This window comes from Pholcus phalangioides, unplaced genomic scaffold (genome assembly GCF_987345545.1).
Source record: "Pholcus phalangioides strain wild (caught in Gottingen) unplaced genomic scaffold, Ppha-v1.0 ptg000010l_1, whole genome shotgun sequence".
In the NCBI taxonomy this organism is placed as follows: domain Eukaryota; kingdom Metazoa; phylum Arthropoda; class Arachnida; order Araneae; family Pholcidae; genus Pholcus; species Pholcus phalangioides.
In genome coordinates, this window is record NW_028301603.1 from 28,407,149 (window position 1) to 28,426,852 (window position 19,704).

At 36.0% G+C, this 19,704-nt stretch overlaps 2 protein-coding genes across 3 annotated transcripts in view; one reads left to right on the plus strand and one right to left on the minus strand.

Annotated features, from left to right (window-relative positions):
- The first annotated feature begins 86 nt into the window (after positions 1 to 86).
- On the plus strand, positions 87 to 16,422 carry Elp4 (Elongator complex protein 4). 2 transcript variants are annotated; one of them, XM_089238043.1, is made up of 9 exons: positions 87 to 347; positions 3,876 to 3,911; positions 5,646 to 5,770; positions 5,894 to 5,992; positions 8,456 to 8,851; positions 9,540 to 9,648; positions 11,149 to 11,252; positions 12,756 to 12,870; positions 16,098 to 16,422. In XM_089238043.1, exons 1-8 carry the CDS (start codon positions 221 to 223, stop codon positions 12,846 to 12,848), a joined length of 1,089 nt encoding a protein of 362 aa, XP_089094169.1. In that variant the 5' UTR covers positions 87 to 220; the 3' UTR covers positions 12,849 to 12,870; positions 16,098 to 16,422. The 2 variants fall into 2 exon arrangements, with proteins under 2 accessions (XP_089094169.1, XP_089094170.1); XM_089238044.1 differs by lacking the exon at positions 8,456 to 8,851 and having other exon boundaries at positions 16,098 to 16,211.
- The window catches only part of LOC149081217 (equilibrative nucleoside transporter 1-like), a 44,487-nt gene continuing 40,888 nt past the window's right edge, over positions 16,106 to 19,704 (minus strand). The window contains exons 13-14 of the mRNA XM_089238042.1: positions 18,880 to 19,079; positions 16,106 to 16,232 (exon numbers count right to left, since the gene is read on the minus strand). Coding sequence (XP_089094168.1) covers positions 16,121 to 16,232; positions 18,880 to 19,079 — 312 coding nt within the window. The 3' untranslated portion in view covers positions 16,106 to 16,120. The remainder of the gene's footprint in view (positions 16,233 to 18,879; positions 19,080 to 19,704) is intronic.

Sequence of the window (19,704 nt, forward strand, 5' to 3'; positions counted from 1 at the left end):
CAGTTTTTTGAAGTCACAGCCGTCTTGATCTTTCACGTGATCGAGTGTTTTGGTTTAAGGAATTGTGTTTAGAGAAAAAAAAACGTGGTTTCTCAATACTGTGAATAGTGTCGATATTTTTTAAATGAATAAATAATAATGATTATTTAGATATTGATGATATTAGTAATTATATAATTTTGATAATATTGTTTAGTTGATTAATAGTTGGTTTTCAAATATGAGTAGCTCAATAAGTTTCAAGAAGAAAGGCACTGAAATCCGCCGAATTCCGGGGACGAAATTCTCTTATAAGAAATCTCAACTCTTGACTTCCAGTGGTAACACATCCTTAGACACCTACCTAGGTAACGAATCATTTTTTTTTGTCTAAATAAATACATGAAATTGGTTACATTTAATTAATTCATCCAACCTCTCATGTTTTCCTTTGGATTACTGGCTCTTAACCTGGGGTTCGGGCACCCCTAGCGATGCGGGAACAGGTGCTGTATAATCCAGAGATTGGCGATTTCTGGCGACTTTTTTTTCCGGCGCCAAACATGTCCGACGACCCGACCAAAAGTCGCCAAGGCCGTTAGACACTGCGGACGCCGAAAAAAAAAATTGCCAGCATGGAAAACAATAATAAAAACCCATTCAAATGTGAAAAATATCATGAAACATAAATGAAATATAATAGTATATTTAAATAAACAATGGTCATACATGTTGTAAAAATAAGCATATTCTAGGTATAAAAAAATTTAAAACCCAGACTATTTCTGGGTATCCAGATTCTTTTAAATGAACAACGGTCATGCATGTTGTAAAAATAAGCATATTCTACGTAAAAAAATTAAAAACCTGGACTATTTCCGGGTATCCAGATTCTTTTAAATAAATAATGGAAATAAAATAACGAATATTAATAAGAAAAATAAATAAAAATGATACAACCTTACCGGTTGACGAAAATGTAATCCTAATGCTCGGAACGAAAAACACTAAATGATTATTCAAACATTTGAAAAGACACGCTAAAAACAACTAACGAAAGGTAATCACATCGGGAATAATCCAAGACAACGACGCTACTGCACAAAGGGGAAAAAAGGCGTTATCCGTTTGAATCGCCCGCGCTTTAAGCGCCATCTATAATGGATGGGTAATGGAAGCTACCGAGGAACAATCTAGAACAATGACAACCCGGCAAAGCAAGTGACAGCCCGATCGGCATAACTGATAGCTCCCTTGGCGATCTGGATTATACAGCACCTGTTCCGCGATGCGGGAGAGCATTTTTGGGGTGCGAGATGGGAAAGAAATTATAACATGTTGACTGATTATTCAGGAAAATTGAAATGATAGAAATTGAATCCCACGAAAAGGATGATTCATACCAATATTTCAACATCTCTTAGCCTCAACATACCAATATTTTGATATCTCTTGGGTTTTGCTTGCGGAAATATGTCACACCAAGTGTAAAAGTTTCTTTATTGATTAGTGATTGATCATACTTGTCTTCCAATTTGGTTGAGGAAAAAATGCCATAATTTACTGTAACTATCTAGTTTGTGTACATTGGTACCTTATGTTATTAGCATGTTTTGCCTAGATTTGATACTGACTCAGGAAAAACGTAAAAAAAATTAGTGAAGTGTCACAGAAACATTGATTTATAGTTATTGCGGCTGGAATCAAGAATAGAATGACTATTCATTGAATCTTTTTTTCCCAAGTCAAAAAATATTTAAAAAATAGTACTTTTTTTCCAGTTTTGTTTTGGGAATTAAAGTAACAGTGATAAATCCAAAATTACATATTAGCCATAGTTGAAACGGGCATTAAATAATAAGTAAAATAATAAGTAAAATAATTCATAAAATTTATTAATGGATAATGTAATTAATCGCGGAAAAAAATTAAATTTTATAACAGATATACAATGCAATATCCAAGGGGTTGCAAGAAGGAATGTTGCATTGCACTTCGGGTGCAGAAAGAAAAAAAAGGTTAACAACCATGGTACCAAATGGTAATTTGATTATCAAATGACAACTTTTGCGTGTAAATTCTAATTTAATTTTATTAGTTGTGCTTTTTATTTTTCATGAAAGCAATCAGTCTCACTCACAGAATAGTGGTACTACCCATGTTTTAACAACACATTTAACCAACACCATATGCGCCAGAACCTTGGGACTGAGGCTATTTCAATTCTTCTTCCCAATAAATATTGAGAGGGGGCTGAACCCTACCAAGGATTCATGAATATGCAGTTTGACGGTCCATTCCGCTTCCTGCGTACAGGCTTGTATCCTGTGTGTATGTATAGAGTAAATGGTGATTTTCCACCCTCCCCCACAATGTTTTCTTCATGTCTGCTCCTCTGACCAGCGCTGGTTTTGCAAACCCCTGTTTGGCGATACAGTCGAATCCTATTTTAATGAATACCGTTATAGCGAAAATCTCGTTTTAACAAACACTTTTCTAAACCCCCAGATAAGTTTACATAGAAAGAATGCAAAATTCTGTTATAGCAAAGTGATTTCTTTGGGCTTTTGAAGTTTGTTATAACCGGATTTGGCTTTATACTTAACCAACATCATTCTCACCAACTCTAACAACTGCTCGTGTAAACAATATTTTCTGCCAACAGCTGTTGTAGATAAATGATGTTAAAACAGAGTTTAGTTAACCTTGTTGGGTGCCAAGACCTTGGGTTGCAACCCGACATTTAATGTAAGGAAATAAAATAAGTTTTTATAACAGCTCACTGTTTTTTTCGTCATCCTTTCTTCGTGGTGCAGTAATAATCCATGTTATATTTCATAATAATCCAAAGAGCATCCACACGTACTTTATATCCACAGAATTTAATGGACTGTACACTGGTACTACTAAATTTAAAAAAAGTATAAAAATTGCAAAGCCTTGGCTCAACGGAAGCAGTTTAACACCAAAAAAGCAATGGGGGATCAGTGCTAAAACACAACTGCAAGTAGAATATGCAGCAGCAATGCACGAGGAAAAAAAACGGCACAAAATTTGACAGTTCAGAAAAATGTTTTGTCCAATTGCTGACATACCTGTATGCAAATATGCAAATAAGAGGGAACGTTACGAAATTGCTGCAGCTATAACCATAGATGTGATTTCACTTTTATTTTGTCATGACCCCTCACCCTCGAATGTAAATATGAAAAAAAATGAATAAGAAATGCAGCTGCTTACCATAACGTAAATGTATTGGAATATTTGGGAATCAGTAAATGATAGCAGTGCCCAAATTCCCTGTGAGCTTGCTTCACGAGCCGTTATTATTATTGTCACCGTGATGCATCTAAACCGCATGTAAATTAAATCAGAAACAAAATGTAAGCATTTTTTGTGACAGAGCCATTATCAATATTATTTCACTAAGCAGGTTAAAAGTCCTAACAGACAAACAACGCAGTAAAATGCAGTTGGAGCAGACAAGCAGAGGGAAAATAAACAAACATAACCAAAGTGCCACATTTGGCGACTTTCTGAATGGTATCTGAAGTCTATGCCACCCAAAAGCTGAAAAATTTCTTTAAAATCAGGACGTATGGGTCACTGACATTTTAGTCATTAAACAGTGATGTCCAGCTTTGTACTTGAGAAAAATCAGGTTCAACCCAGGGTCCCCTAGGCTAAAGCTCTGTCAGCTTCCCGCCAGGGTCATCTTTAGGGATGGCAGATGAGGCTTTGCACCCAGGCAACAGGTAAGCTTGAGCCGTTCTGGCCAAATCATGGCTGTTTACAATAAGTTATGTATCCATATTTCGCCAGACTTTTGCCAAATTATGAGTTGTACCAAATTTCTGTCATTGTACCAGCACTTATTTATTTAAATTAAATTGCAGGTGGAGGCTTAAGCGTTGGCACTTCAATCCTAGTTGGTAAGAGAATTTGCATTGCTTTTGTCTTTTCAAAATTAACCACAGTAAAAGCATTTGATACTGTCACTTCGTTTACATGGTCAGTTTTAGTTGGTTAGGGCTAAAGAGTGGAGCAATTAACGTAAGCAGCATCCTGGTATATCGCCACTCTCGCTTGAAAATTCATTCTTTTCTTCATAAACTATTGAGCAATCTTGTTTGACAAAAATAGTTCTAATGTGCGGTGGGGGCAGGGAAAGTCAGAGTTATCACCCGTTGTAAGTCTGTACATTATTGGCTCACTATTTTCTCCCTCACATGAAGGGGGTGCATAAAGACATGAATGGCACCACGACTTATCATGTTAGTTGTTGTAATGGAACGAATGGTAGCTATATAAGACATGATCATCATTATAACAAGTTTTTACTGTATTAACCCTTACGAAGTACAGACAAACTTGAAGATAGTTTTTTTTCCTTTATAGATATTCTTTTTTTTAACTTGAAAGAGGTCAGTCCTGACTTCAAGGAGTATGGGTTGTTGAGGCTAAAAAAAGGATAGGAAATTTAGCTCCCTGAGGCTAAAAAAAGGATTGGTTTGTGTAGGCTGACCATATTTGCTCAAGCAAAATATGGGAAATTGAGCTTTGAAATACGGGAAAATATGGGACATAGCCAATTATCACCAAAAATTATGTTGAAAGTAAGCAAAGTTGCCAACTCCTGTTAAAATCACAGGAAAGCCACCAATCGCGGGGAATGAGGCACCACTTCAAATTGCAGTGAATTAAAAAAAAGACAAATATTCTTGTTTGTAGTCATAATTATCGTAATGTAATTTCTAAGTTGGGAAGATAATTTTAATTGCTGATTTGAAGAATAAAAAGTCAAGTAGGCTTCGTTGAAAATACGTGAAAAACCAGGAAATTTTTTGCAAAAAAGTCAGGACAGCCAAACAGAAAAAACCGGGACTGTCCCGTGAAATACGAGGTGTATGGCTACCCTAGGTTTATGGAAATTTTGCCTCTGAAATTTCTCTTGCACTGACCATGTAAGTGATGAAGTGTGTGACGAAGTGACTGTATAAGTGAGTGACCATTTGAGTGACAGAGTGACTGTTTCAGTGGTCAAGTTAATGACCATATGAGAGTGACCAAGTGCATGACTATGAGTGACCAAGTGCATGACTATGAGTGACTAAATGAGCAACTGTATGAGTGACTAAATGAGCAACTGTATGAGTGAACAAGTGAGTGACAGTATGTGACCATATGAGACATCAAGTGAGTGTGGTCACTCATACAGTCATTGTGATCACTCATATGGTCACTCCCTTGATCACAAAATCGGTCACTCCCTTGATCACAAAATCGGTCACTCAACCACAAACTCACTTGGTCACTTCAGTCTATCACACATTCACTTCAGTCTATCACACATTCACTTCAGTCTATCACACATTCACTTAGTCACTTAATTGGCACTCATATGGTCAGGGCAGGCGAAATGTTGGAAGCAAAATTTACGGATTCCTACAGCGAGAAAAAACAGCCCTGCGTTTGTGTGAGCAATGGGTCTGAAAGGATTTTACATCACCTTTATTCTCTAATTATTTCAGTTTTATATTATTTTTCGAATAAATTTATTGCTTTCGCCATAATTTTTTAAGTTATATTCATACTCACTGTATTTGGCTTTAATTATTTTAAGAAATTTTGTTATTCATGTGCTGTTTTTATGTTCATTCAAACAGAGGAGAATAGCAGTGATGTCTATTCGAATGCATTGCTGAGGTACTATCTGGCTGAAGGTGTGATGAATAACCACAGTCTGTTTTTGGCTGCTCACTCGCAACAAGAATGCAATAATTTACTTGAGGTTTATGTTTTTTGTATTGATTTTATATATATATATATAAATGAATAATCGTTTTCTTTTAAATCTTATATATATATTTTGTTAGAAGTATTGTTTCTCATTCATTTAATTTGCATATTCCAGAGTTTACCAGTGGAAGTCAAGAAGAAAAAATACCATGGATTGCCATCTCAAGATGATTTGAACATTGCTTGGCGGTATAAAAATCAACGATGTGTTGATGTGAGCATTTAATTCGTTTATTTGCTATTATTTATTATTAGTTTCACAAGTATTCGTAAATGAATTATAAAACGATTCTTAAAAAAAACATAATTTTTATACTCTATGTCTATCGAGAATTTAACAGCTCTGGAAATTTTTTCCAAGTACAGTAAAACTTTGATAAACCGTCACTTGTTTAACTGTCAGTTTCTGTTATCTGCCATCGTCCAAAAAAAAGCAGTCCTAGGTTTTAAGGTCCAAAAAGATATCACTGCTACGGTCTGTGCAAATGCCCTGATAATCATAGATTACCCCTGCTTGTAATTGGTAAATCCAAAAAACCATGTGCTTTCAAAAATTTAAATATGAATGCATTGCCTGTGAACTATTATGCTCAATAAAGTGCTTGGATGGACCAAACAATTTTTTCAGAATGGTTCCACAACGGTTTCATGCCTCAAACTAGAGCTCATATGACTGAAAAGGAGTTGCGACCAGAAGCACTGCTATTAATGGACAATGCCCCAACACGCCCCTCTTGTGAACTCAAATGTGGTGATGGCAAAATAACATGCTTCTTTCTCCCAGCGAATACAGCTCCACTTATCTAGTCTATGGAGCAGGGCATCCTTGAAAATATGAAGCAACATTACAGAAAAGCTTTTATCAAAGGCCTGCTTTCACCTGATGATGCCATGACTGTCAAAGAATTTTTTAAGGAATACAACATAAATGCTATTTTCAATGTCATCACTGCATGGGCCGACTTTATATTGATCGTTTAGTAAAATTAAATATAATATGTATGTATTATTCACTTTTAAAGGATTTTATTTTCATTTCAAGCCCACAGTGAAATCACGTTACTGTATATATGTATTAAGAGATTTCTCTGTTATCCGTCACAGCCCTGGTCTTGGCGGTGATGGTTAATTAAAGTTTAACTATAAACATATATTTTATGAGCGCCCAAAGGTGCAAAAAAGCATATTGCAGCTGTCTTGTCATATCTCAGATTGTGCTGGGTGATATTTGGAACATTTTTGTGCTAAATATGACCTCAGGCCAATCTGAAATTTGCAAAGGTGACCATAATATTTCTCTTTGTATCTTTGGATGTCCAGAATTTTGATAAAACTGTCATGTCGAATTCAAATTTATTAGCATTGTTGAAATTTAAAAACTGTGCAGCAGAGATGCATGTCCTCCAGCCCATGGGCCAAATACAACCTGCCCAGGGGTTCTATCCAGCCCTTGAAAGGTGTTCTGGTGGAAAAGTATCAATGCGCACACACAACACAGTAAATACATAGGTTCACTGTATTTCCTTCATAAAAAACATGGGAAATCAGAACTCAAACGGGATATTGTTATTAGAGCAAAAAAGAAAAACACTTGTCAAAGGCAATTATAGTTGCCTACAATTGCTAAAAAATCACCAATTTAGGGAAATGGCGGCTGCTACAAGTCATGATGAAGTGAGCCGGAATAGAGGTCCCTATCATCAAATCCATTGGCCAGTTAATTTCTGATTGAGGGAATCCTGTAAAAAACATTTTCCCAATGAATGTACAGAAACGGCATCTTGCCACCAAATGATGTTAGGCTAATAATGAGAAATTAGTGGGATGGGAAAAAAATCTATATCGTGTCCAAATAAACCTCTTTTAGTTACGGTAAAGGTTTTATTTGGCTGAAATTATAATAGGCATTAGTTATGTACTATTTGTGTCATATTTTATGCATTATGTCGAGTTTTTTGATACAGAGTCATCTGTGAGTGAAATTTTAAACTTCTATTTATTTATAAAAAAAACTATGGTATGTAAAGTATTTAAATTCAAATCATACCTTTCTTGTGTTAATTGGTTGATTGTTTATTAATTTAAAAAATGTGCCAAGGAATTTTCACCCAACCCTGTATTATCATGCATTTTATAAGATAGACGAAAAGCTCTATATACTGAAAGCAGAGTTGGATTTATTGTTTTGATGCCTGTGAGCTACACAAATTTTGCCTACTCATTCCTTCAATTCACTGCCCTGCCCAGTAACCCACTAGCCTATCCCAGTAAATACTCCATGTCATAGTGTCTAAATTGGCGGTCGCGTGGTCATAGTGACGGACTCGCGTCGCGAGGTCTGGTTTCAAACCCTACCATCACCACAGTGGTGGTCAGCTGAAGTTAGTTTTCTGTGGTTCCCAACTTCAAGGCACGAATGCGAGCCAATCTCCCCTTTAAAAAGTCTCTCCACAGAGAGCAACAGACCTACAAACAGTACAAATGTAATTCAATCATAGCACATCACTTACTTTACTTCTGAAATATAGATGGCGGCACTGAGAAATCAAACAACACTACATACGCAGTCAGACTGTTAGGTACACACACAGTTACACTTCCGACACAACTCAGGCACAGTTTTTATTCACATATTTTATGCTTTCAAAACAATTGAATTGTTTTCTGGCTCTTCCAGGAAAATCAATCTTCTGTGCTGTTTCAACGTAAATATGATCTGTCTGAGTCGATGTGTACTCGTGAAGTTATAGAAAAATCCCAGATTGTTCAATGTGGTATTTCTGGCAATGCGGAGAAAACCTCAGGGAATGCCACATCTTACATCAAAGAGCCTTATTATTCAGTTTTGGCAGCAATTAAAGACACCCTTGAGAAAAGGACATCCGTGAATTCCAGTGAAGGTAGTCTCGGTGCTAGTCTCTTGAGGATTGCTGTTTTATCTTTGGGCTCACCTTTATGGGAGACAGACGAAAGTTCACCTTACAACTTGTTAAGGTTTTTGTGCAGTTTGAAGTCTCTGTTACGGTCGGCGTATGCTGTGGCTTTTGTGACTATATCATCTGTTCATTTTAAGGTAAAATATTCTTTAATACATACTTTAAAAAAAAGTATTATATATAAAAAACTATTATTCAGAGTTGCCAACTGCTTTTGTGGTGTTTTTTTGGTAGTTTCTACTCTATGGTTGAACTTAGTAAACTATGGAGTTACAGAAAGTACCCTGGATATTTCAGAAGCCATTTTTATACATTCCATAAATAAAAATGGGTCTAAGTCAATTCGTCGCGCTACAAACTTGTTGCTGTGCAAATTCGTCGCGGTAGAAATTTGTCTCAGACTCATTTCTTCGCTGTACAAAGTTGTAGTGAAGTCAATTCGTCACGACAAATTTGAATTGCTGTAAAATGAAAATGTTTGTTGTGATCTTATAAATAGGGTTGTTGCTTTAGGCATAAAAATTAGAACTTTTTTTTTTTTCTCATTTGCTGGAAAAAAATGTTCCCCCTTCACATCTCTATTTTAATTTTTAACAAATGAAAGAAAGTATTCAATGAAGTCATCGAGGGACATTGGAATGTACACCAAGATAATAAATTGTGATTCAATAAATTTTAAAAATTTATTGAATCGCAACGTTAACCCTGCAAACCATTTTTTATTTTGATTATTTTTCCAGTTTTTATGGATTTTTAAAGTTTCTACTGACTTTTTGCTCTCTGTATGTATATATATATATTTATATTGTTTTCAAAATTATACAGGATGAAAAACTGAAAGATAAAATTTACCAAATGGCCGATTATGTGGTGCAACTGACACCATTCCTAGACTCCTCCAACAACAAAAATCCCATGACCAAAGGTTTTGATGGTGAGTATTTATTGCAATGCTCAACAAGGCTGTAAATAAAAAGGGGGGGGGGGAAAGACAACTGTGTGCCCTGTCAGCAATCTTGAGTGGCAACAAAACAGAAGTTTGTCCCTCTTGATGAAAATCCCAGTTATGGCCCTGGTCATCATGTTGAAATGTTTTTATTCCGCATCAGCTAGCATTGGCATTTTAAAAAAACATTGAATTTTTATCTATGTTCCAACCTTTAATGTGGGTTTGTCTAGGGGTCTTTATTATGAAGAACAAACCTCTCGCAAAGATTTCAAATACTTTGTAATTCATTTTATCATGAACAAACATCAAAATACAAGATAAGGCACACTGAGCAAAATATGTGGCTGATGCCATCCCCCTTTTCTTGTTTAAATGTGATTCTCATCACAACCTGGAAAGTAAGGGGAAGAGAAAAAATTTAAAATATTTGACAAAAAGTCAGGAAATTGGCTAATACAGTAGACTCAATAATCTGGCTGTGTATTAGTCCAGCTCGTCCAATAATCTGGCATTTTTAGATGGGTACTTCCCACGTACATTCCAAATAGCTTTATTGTCTTCTTTACTTAAAAAGGAATAGTTCCTGTTTTTTTTTTTTGCTTGTCAAATATTTGGTTTGTATGATGAGAAATAAAAAAATTTGGATAGTTAAAATCAAGGTAAAGAATGACAGGTCATGTGAAGGGGAAATGTTTTTCCATTTTGAAAAAATTAAAATTTTAACAGAATTTGATGAAAATGTTAGATGTATCTATCATCTCAAGTAATTTTTTTGTGCATTCCAAGACATTATTAGTTTATGTATTTTTTTTTTCCAATTGTTGTCAGAAATAAGTTGTAACACCAACCCCTAAAGTAAGTAGCTTTTGAAATTCACTGCTTCGAGTGTGTTTATGCTCCTGATTAAATTGAGGAAATCGTCAAACCAATGAATAAAAAAATTGTCAATTTTGTCCGATTTGTTAAATCAGGGTTCGACTGTAACTTCAAGTAATCTAAGGCTTTTGGCACCCTGATCTGATGTATGTGCCAAATTAGCGAGAGTGTCTGTATTTGACAAAACTTGGGAGAAAAATTCTTTGAACTGAAACTAAAAAAATTTCGGCAGGTTACGATTTAGAATTATATTTCTTCCTTTGGAGGTTTAGACCAGGGCAATGAGCTAGCAGATTTTGCTGAGAACCCTATTGGGAATAACAGATCTCTATCTGTACTAAAATCATACATGTATGGTCTTGTTCGGAAACTATAGGAAGTAAATGGGAAAAGGGACTTACTGTTTTGAAATAAAGACTTATAATAGGTAAAGACTTAATTTTTATACTGTGGTGTTTTCCCCACTAAAACATGAAATTTGCATTCAGTTTTGAAAATGCTTCGCCAAATGTTCGGAGAAATAACTATTGTTGCAACAAAAGTGATCAAATAATGATTTTCAATTGCTAATATTGAACTAATCTGTTTTGGTAATGTTTTCTACTTTAGGATTATTTCACATAGTGAAGCTTCCTCACTTGAACTCTCCCATTTATCAGGTGCCTATGACTGACCTCGCTTTCAAACTGCATGCCAAGAAATTTGAAATCAAGGTAATTGAGTAGTTGGTTTGTTGCTAAATAGCCTAGCTTTGTTGTGGGAAATCAAACTTGAATCTTCTCGATTCAAATAAAATAAAACGTTCAAATTTATTGGTAAAAAAATAATGTTATAGATGCATTTTATATTTATTCAATTGGTTATTTATTTAAAGGTCAGTGTTGTTTTCTTTTACATGTTTTTAAACCTCGAAATCTTAAAAAAAAAAATACATCAGAGTAATTTCCCATAAATAAACTACTTCTTACAGGTTGATAACAATAGCTCATAAGAGAAAAAACTAGTCTAGTTCAACCTTAGCTTCTAAAAGCACAAACAAAAAAACACTGGTGGGGAAAAAATAAGATGAACCGCGTAAACAAAGTTTTATTTGTGTCAAGATTTTTTTGAGTCTGTTGCATATTTTGTGAATGTGATAAAAATAAAGATATAGTAGACTCTCCATAATCCAGCCGCTCGTTAGTCCGACTCGTCCAGTAATCTGTTTTCAAGGTAATTCCCTTTGTTTGAGGAAGAAAACATGACCATGGCTCTACTTTGATACGAGTGGGAGAGCCTGTGTGCTAAATGTTTTGATAGTGGTTAGTCAATGAAAAAAAATGTTTAGATTTTTGGGTGCCCAAAATCATAAGGCGCGGCACAAATGTTCCACTTGCCCATGTGGGAAATGACACAGGCTGTGTGCCTGCGAATGTACAGAAGTTTACATTATTCAGATTTTTTTTTTTAAACTGCCTTTCAGTAAATCAATATAACCCTAGTTTGATATGTGCCGGATTAATGTGAGTATTTCAGTGGACTTTTTCAACCAACTCTCAGTAATCTGGCGATTTTGCTAATCTATCTCATACTGGTATGATATGTGCAGGATTAACGAGAGTCTACTGTATGAAAATTTTCAGTTCTAATCAGGTCCACAACTAGGGTGAGCGGGGGTTTTTGTGACAGACCAGAAAAGGTGCAAATTTCACCTCTCCAACATTACAAGAGGTGCCAAAATACCTGCTTGCCCCAGCTTTCAATAAGCAGCATTTACTGTACATGCAAACAATGCTGATAAAAATTAAGTTGGATGCCGTAGAGTTGGGGTTCTCTACAAGCTCTTTTTGCCAATAAGAGAAAGGTTGATAACCTCTCTTTGCCAATATAAGAAAAGCCACAGACACCTTAGCAAAAAAATATTGACATATGAAAATAATTTCATGCCCTCCAGATCTCTGGAAGGACCTGTGGTTAAGAACCTCTGCCTTAAATTCAGAATGTTTGAGAAAAAAAAAAAAATTTATATATATATATATATATATATATATATTGGATAGACTGCTGACTTTTTGACAGCTGAAAATTAACCTTTGTATCTTTATTACTGGGAAACTGCAGTACACGAATGATTAAATGTTACACAATTTCTTGAAATAACTCTAACTTCTAATAAATGAACAATCATATTTGTAATGCTAAAAAGGTTTTTCTTAATTTTATATCTATTTTCTCAGCGCCTTCACCTACCACCTTGTGTTGATGATGCGGAAAGTGGCGATTCAACTTTCGGATGTGCAGCAACATCGACAAAGAAATTAGATTTCTGATTAGCTTATTTTTTTTAATGAGGTTTGTGAAAATTCTTTCATTTCTAATCTATGCATAGAAGTGTTTTTTTTTCTGCATCCTGTCATCACTAATGAAATCCCCATGTAACAATAATTTTTAATACAGTAAAGCCAATCTTTAATGAAATCTGTATTAAGCGGAAACCTGTATTCAATGGGGAAAAATCTTGGTCCCGTGATTTATATAAATGCCAAAATACACATTAAAAAACCTGGATTAAATGGAATCTGTCTAATGCAGAAACAAAGAAAAAACTGTACCCTCTCAATGAAAAATTTCACAACCAAAGGATTATACAAAATGTTAGTCTCTTCGAAATTTTTTATACAGTCAATGCTAGTTCTACTTCATCCACCATTAGATTAACAAAAAGAGTTTCTGTACTTGATGTTGTGATTTTAAAAAGCTATATGTAGTGAAGCAGTTGCTTTCCGAAATTGCAACAAAATTTTTTGATAAATCAAGCTTTTCTATGGGAGAAATCAGTGCAAGGCTACAGACTTTCTTTCAGCTGGGTGTCAAACCTGTTTTCGAGCAGCTTCCACATCCTGGCTACACGAGAGTATATTTCACACGTGAACGCAAGTTTTGTGATATCACATTGCCAGCTCCTCATTGGCTACGCTGTGATAAGCTTTATGGATCTAAATTTGCCAGGCAGCAAAATTTATGGGGTTGCAAATTTTAGTTGGGAACAAAAGCACTGCTGTAAAATCGTCAAATTTTACAGTAGACTGGGCAGAAAAATTATGTAGCCTGTCCTTCCCACCAAAAACCTTGTTACAGCCCTGGTACTGAGAATTACATAAACAATGTACAAACTGAACCTGACACGACAAATATTGACACCCTCATTGAAAATTTTATGGACCTAAATGTTGTCAATTCAGATGAACAGTATGGGGTAAATTTTGATACAGAGATGCTGTGAAAATCGAAATATTTAGTAAAAATGTATATTATATATCTACTCTGCTCAAAACAATTAGGGGAGCAAGCAAAAAAGTGAAGAAACCCGTGTGAGACAGCCATGTATTGGCATACAATGGATAGTATACTCGTATCAATGTGCAATACATAAAAAAGACGTAAAAAAATTTGGAATTAAGCTTTAATTCTTTGAAAATATAGAAAGATGATTTAGGGCAACAATTTGGTTACATGTAAACGATAAAAAAAAAGTACTGTTTGGACATGATGCATGAATTTTAATAAGGTGTGTGGTCTCCTCGAACAGCTAAGACTGCTGCACACCTGTTTGCCATGGATGCGATGAGGTTATCGATCAGACTTTGGGGAATACTGTTCCACTCCTCAAGAAGTGCAATCTGCAAGTCTCGGACAGTAACAGGCGGCCTAGGTCGCGCAGCAATGCGTCGTCCGAGCATGTTTGGGACATGCTCGATTGGATTCAGGTCAGGAGAGCACGCTGGCCATTCCATACGCTGTATTGTTTCAGCTTCAAGCATGTTCTCCACCAGACGAGCTCTATGCGGTCGGGCATTATCATCCTGGAAAACAAAGGAATCTCCAATGGCTCCAGCGTAAGGGATGACATGAGGTCGCAGTATCTTGTCTACATACCTTCGGGCCGTCAAAGTGCCATTCCGAATGATATGCAGGTCCGTACGTCTGCCTATGCTGATTCCACCCCATACCATCCAACCAGCTCGTCTGTATTGTGACCTTTCACGAACGAATGCGGGGTTATTTCGAGTGCCCCTGTCCCTCCATACCAGAACACGTCGGGTGTCGCACTCCAGACTGAATCGGGACTCGTCTGTAAACAGCACTTGGCTCCAATCATGTTGCTCCCAATTTCGATGTTCAGCAGCCCATCTTCTTCAGGTGGCGTGGGGTCAACGGAATGCAGACCATTGGCCTACGTGCATAGAGCCCTCCCTCATGAAGCCGATTACGTACTGTTTGGCTGGACACCCTTGCCAAGAGCAACCGTCTTTGCAGCTGCCTAGCATTCTCTGTTCTGTTTCCACGGGCTGTTAACCATATATACCGGTCACCAGTTGCTGTAGTGGCGCGTGGCCGACCTTGCCCTGGTCGACGTCTAACATTTCCTGTTTCTTGGAATCGATTCCACAGTCTTGCAACAACACTTCTGGCGACTCCAACAGCGTCCGCGACACTACGTTGTGTTTGCCCGGATTCCAGTCTGCCTATAACACTCCATGCCATGGATTCCGGTAAATCACGTTGAGACATCCTCAAGTCACCTTGTCTCAAAAAAAAAAATACTGCGCAATCGAATTTCACAGTTACGGCAGTAAAACAGACGTTTCTGCAACATCCCAATTTCTGCCCTTATCTCCTTTTTCTGGTTTTTGACGTCATGAACTTTGATTTGCATATGAAGTTTTCTTCTTCCATTTCCTGCTAGGCTTTAAATTATGGATGATTCATTTTATGTTACTTATCGGTATACATCATTGCGTAATTTTGTTAAAACCTATGTGCTCCCCTAATTGTTTTGAGCAGTGTATATTTAAGTTATTCACTTTATTTTATCTGTAGTTAAATTATTTACTTTATTTTTTATTAATTTATTTTAATTTCATACGAGATCATTACATAATTTTGCACATTGTGTCAATTGAACCTTCATTGAGGGAGAAACCTGTGTTTGATAAAAAAAAAACCTGGTCCCCTGCGATTTAGTTAAAGACTGTAATATTATTAAACAACAAAACCAGTCATCTTACAGTTTGGGTGTTGCAAAGAGAAAACCTACGTGTAGGGGAGATGAAGAAACAGGTAGCGCTTCTAACAAATAGATGTGCGTCTACCTTTTCTATATCACTAGTACTATTTTAGGAATTTTTATTTAAAATTTAATAAATTAATACATTAATCAATATGAATTTAAAACAAAAATATGAATTACATTTAAAAACATGAATTAAAAATACAAAATAAATCAATGTTAAATATTTTACAAAATTCAAGTACGATTAGCTTCCGACCATATCAGTGCGGATATATTTACACTAAAATAAGTTAGAATTTACTAAATGCCAAAGTCTCTGATGCCTTCCAAAGTTCTCATCATCGAAGATTCACCAGCGTTCAGAATATGGTTTCTATTTACTTCCATTCACGCTTATTGTGCATTTATATATATATATATATATATATATATACAGCATGTTGCACCCATATATATCAATATTTAGAATCTTGTATCTTAACTTGTCTATATATTTCTGTGTCAGGTGGATTTCGACCATCCGATTAATCACAACAACTTTACTGTACCATACGAAGTCACGGAGCCGAGCATCAGTCCCAGACCAAGGAAGAAAGCCATCTGTGATCCTGCTTGCTCCTGATATTTATCTTCTAACATTCTGTACATAAAAAGAAAATATGTATGTATTTCATCACTTTTTATTATTATTCTTCAACGACTGCCATGAAAAAAATAAGAAAATAACAATATATTGAGAAATATATTTTCAGAAGTTTATAATATATGCAACCTGGACATTTTTCGAAGCACAGTTGTATATATAGTAATTAAATTTACTTCGTTCTTGATGAGACTTGGTCATCTATTTAAGTATTGTAAGTCCGTGTGTTATGCACTACGAGTCAGCATATTCCTCGTTATTCTTGAAATAGCGTATACCGAGTTGACCAAGACCTGGCCCACAATTAGGTGAAATTAATGTGTATTAAATTCATTTTCTTATTATTTAAGCCATCAATTTTCCACAGCAGACATGATTAATGGACAGTTTACATTTATTATTTGTAATGGCAATAGTAATTAGCTATGCTTCTCATCAGACTGCCTTTTCAGACACTCAAATTGCTATTAAAGTTTGTTATAGGCATTTTTACCGCATTTCGTTCTTCCACCTCATCGGCAAAGTTGCCCTCTGTATTTGTAGCTCATATATAAATGCATATTTGGTGTTCTGCTCACTGTGACAAAACTTTTTTGAGGTGGATGCCAATTCATAATTGCACCTAGAGATTTCACCTGACTAGGCTATGCAGATCCCAATAATTCCAAAGAGCAAAAATGCATCATATAAGATGGTCGTGCTCATATTGTGCCATTGGGTGTGGAACTTTCTTGTTCAAACACAATGTTTTGTGTCGAAAATAGAGTAGCCGTCATCTCCAAATTTCGACCTCTCAGGTTAGTGGCATTCCACGTTGAAGAAGGCAAACACTTTCTCAAACCAAAAGACTGATATTCTGATCCAAGAAAGTAACTCAAGTAATAAGAATGCATGTATCGCAAATCTGGTTCCGTGTAATCTCCAGGTAATGGTAAGTGTGCATCTTTTCACATCTACAGGTGGTCTGCCTGTGGTCCATGCAAAGCTAGTCCATTTTATCTTGGTACCATCATGGGTTTACACATGTCAATACTATCCCCATTACTGGTTTTTGGCTCCTCTCGAAGTCTACGGGTGTTGTGAATAAATTCCTTGAGCATCTATTTCACCTGTGCAGCCCCCACCGGTTGCCATATCTTGTAAGAGATAAAAATAATTGCAAAAAAATGTGAAGAAAATGATTTGTCTGTAAAATTCAAACAATGGACTAATTTGCAAAAGAAACTCATTTTTGTTACATTGCATCTATTAGCTGGGAACCAGATAAACAATGGATATGTATCAATTTATGAAGTGGAGCCGGGTAAAATTTTAATGGCTAAATTACCAGTTTTTCATTTTACTGGTGCGACTAATACATCGGAGTGTTACTCTGGTGTGGCTCACGATTCTGCAACTGACCATTCTATTGGCACTTCAACAGTGAGAAATTTATCACCCCTGGTGTATACTATTACTTGACCTTTCTTTCAAACTGAGCAAAACTTTGATCTATCACCATGAATCTCAAAGAATACAATAGAATCTTGATAATTTGAGCCTCCAGATATTCCGAGTTGCTGAAATTTTTCAAAATTCTTTCTGAAAACGCTTTACGCATTTCTTTTGTTTTATTCTTCCAGTGAATGCACATAATTTCAGTTTTAATGCAGGGCCGTCATTTCAACTTTTTCCGGGGGGGGGGGGGGCCGAAGCAGATGTACTCAATGTATGTGTATATACCATTTTTAATAGGCCTGTCATTAGGGGCCCCCCCCCCCTAAATGACAGGCCTGTTTTAATGGGTCTTGATCCCTATACTGGGATCTTCAGTTGACACACTGCCAAAATTTTCCCATAGGCCCTTCTATAATAAATTTATAATGTAAAAGTTTATAACATTCATATCAGGGCCCAGGGGTGTGAGGGCCCCTATCAGCCTCTCTTATAAAAAATTCCTCAATTTTGACAGATCTAATGTTAAAGAACTAAGCCAGTGGTTCTTGAAGTGTGCTTTGCTGCTTGTAGTGGCATCACCAACCTGTCAGGGGCATCATGAAGAGTTGATATATTGCAGGGGTCTTAACAGTTGGCCCCATTTTCAATTTCAGCCAGGCCTCAGTTCACTAAGCCAGCTATTCTGAACTGGTGCTCCATGTGCACTTCCCAGGGACTCCATGGCCACTTGATTAAAATGAATCCGTAAAATTTTATAAATGTAAAAAAAGGTCAACAGGTCTCCGCAATAGAAAAAAATACACTGAAAAGTACTCCACAAGTCAAAAATGGTTAAGAACCCACTGCGCTAAGCTATACTACACGTTATCAATGAGTTTGGTGAGCCACAAGTATCCCACGGGCCATTGCATTAGGGCCCCTTCACTACCTAAAAGCCAATTTATATGTGTTTCTATTTTTTTTTTATATAATCTAAGTTTTTAGTAATCCAAGGTGGCCTCGGTCCTGTTAATCTCATAATATAAACATTACTGTATGCTTAAAATGTTCCATTAAAAATGAAAGCTCAGAATATGTTTAACTTGCATTTGTGTTAAACTGAAAAACAAGTATATAAATAAACACAAACAAAAACACACCCCTTCTGCTGCCCGAGTAAAAAAAAACTGCAACAAACCTGTGTGAAGGTTTAGGCTTATAAACTTACTTAGGTGCTTGAGTGAGAATGACATTGCAAAGATAGCCGTTACTGACAGCAAAGAAACAGTTGATGAGAATGAGCGAGACGTCACTCGCGAAAACGACGGGCATGTGTTCCCTTGGCTGTGCATTACAGAGCAATATCATTGGCACGAATGCTACTCTCGCAATCACTAATGCTAAAGTCAAGTATCTGTATCTGGAAGGCTGAAAATGTAATGCCAAACCATAAATTAGACACACATAAAAATAAGTTATAACTATATGTATAACTCATAACTATAATCTCGCTATAATGAGTGATTTGGTCGTTAAAGGTACAAAAAAATATTCAGTTATAGCAAGTTAAAAATCAAACATTTGTTATAACATCATTTCATGTCAGTTTTTCCTCCTCTCTTCAAGAATTAAACATGGCGACTCTAATCGTGGCAACATGCTCCTCATAAGAATTACTCTTAGGCACTTCTAACAAAGAATAGACACAGAAAATTCAAACTTTTTAACTCCTCCCCCTTCTATTCTTGAGCTTCCCCACTATACACATAGGATATGTGATGATTTTATTATACTTTTGTCTCTCCCAATTACTAAAATATCATGGGACCAGACCTTATAGTTCAAAGTCGTTTTATGAATGATGAAAAAGTCATGCTAAAAAACCTTTCTGATCAGCGAGAAAACGTGTTCACAAGTCCATGAAGCCACTAAATTATTGTAACTGTAATCATAACACTTGCCCTACTTTTTCAAATTGAGTCAGTTAGTGCCCTGCTCTATATGAAGTGAAAATTAAGATGCCTGGCTGCTTTGAACTATTTGAAGCTAACAG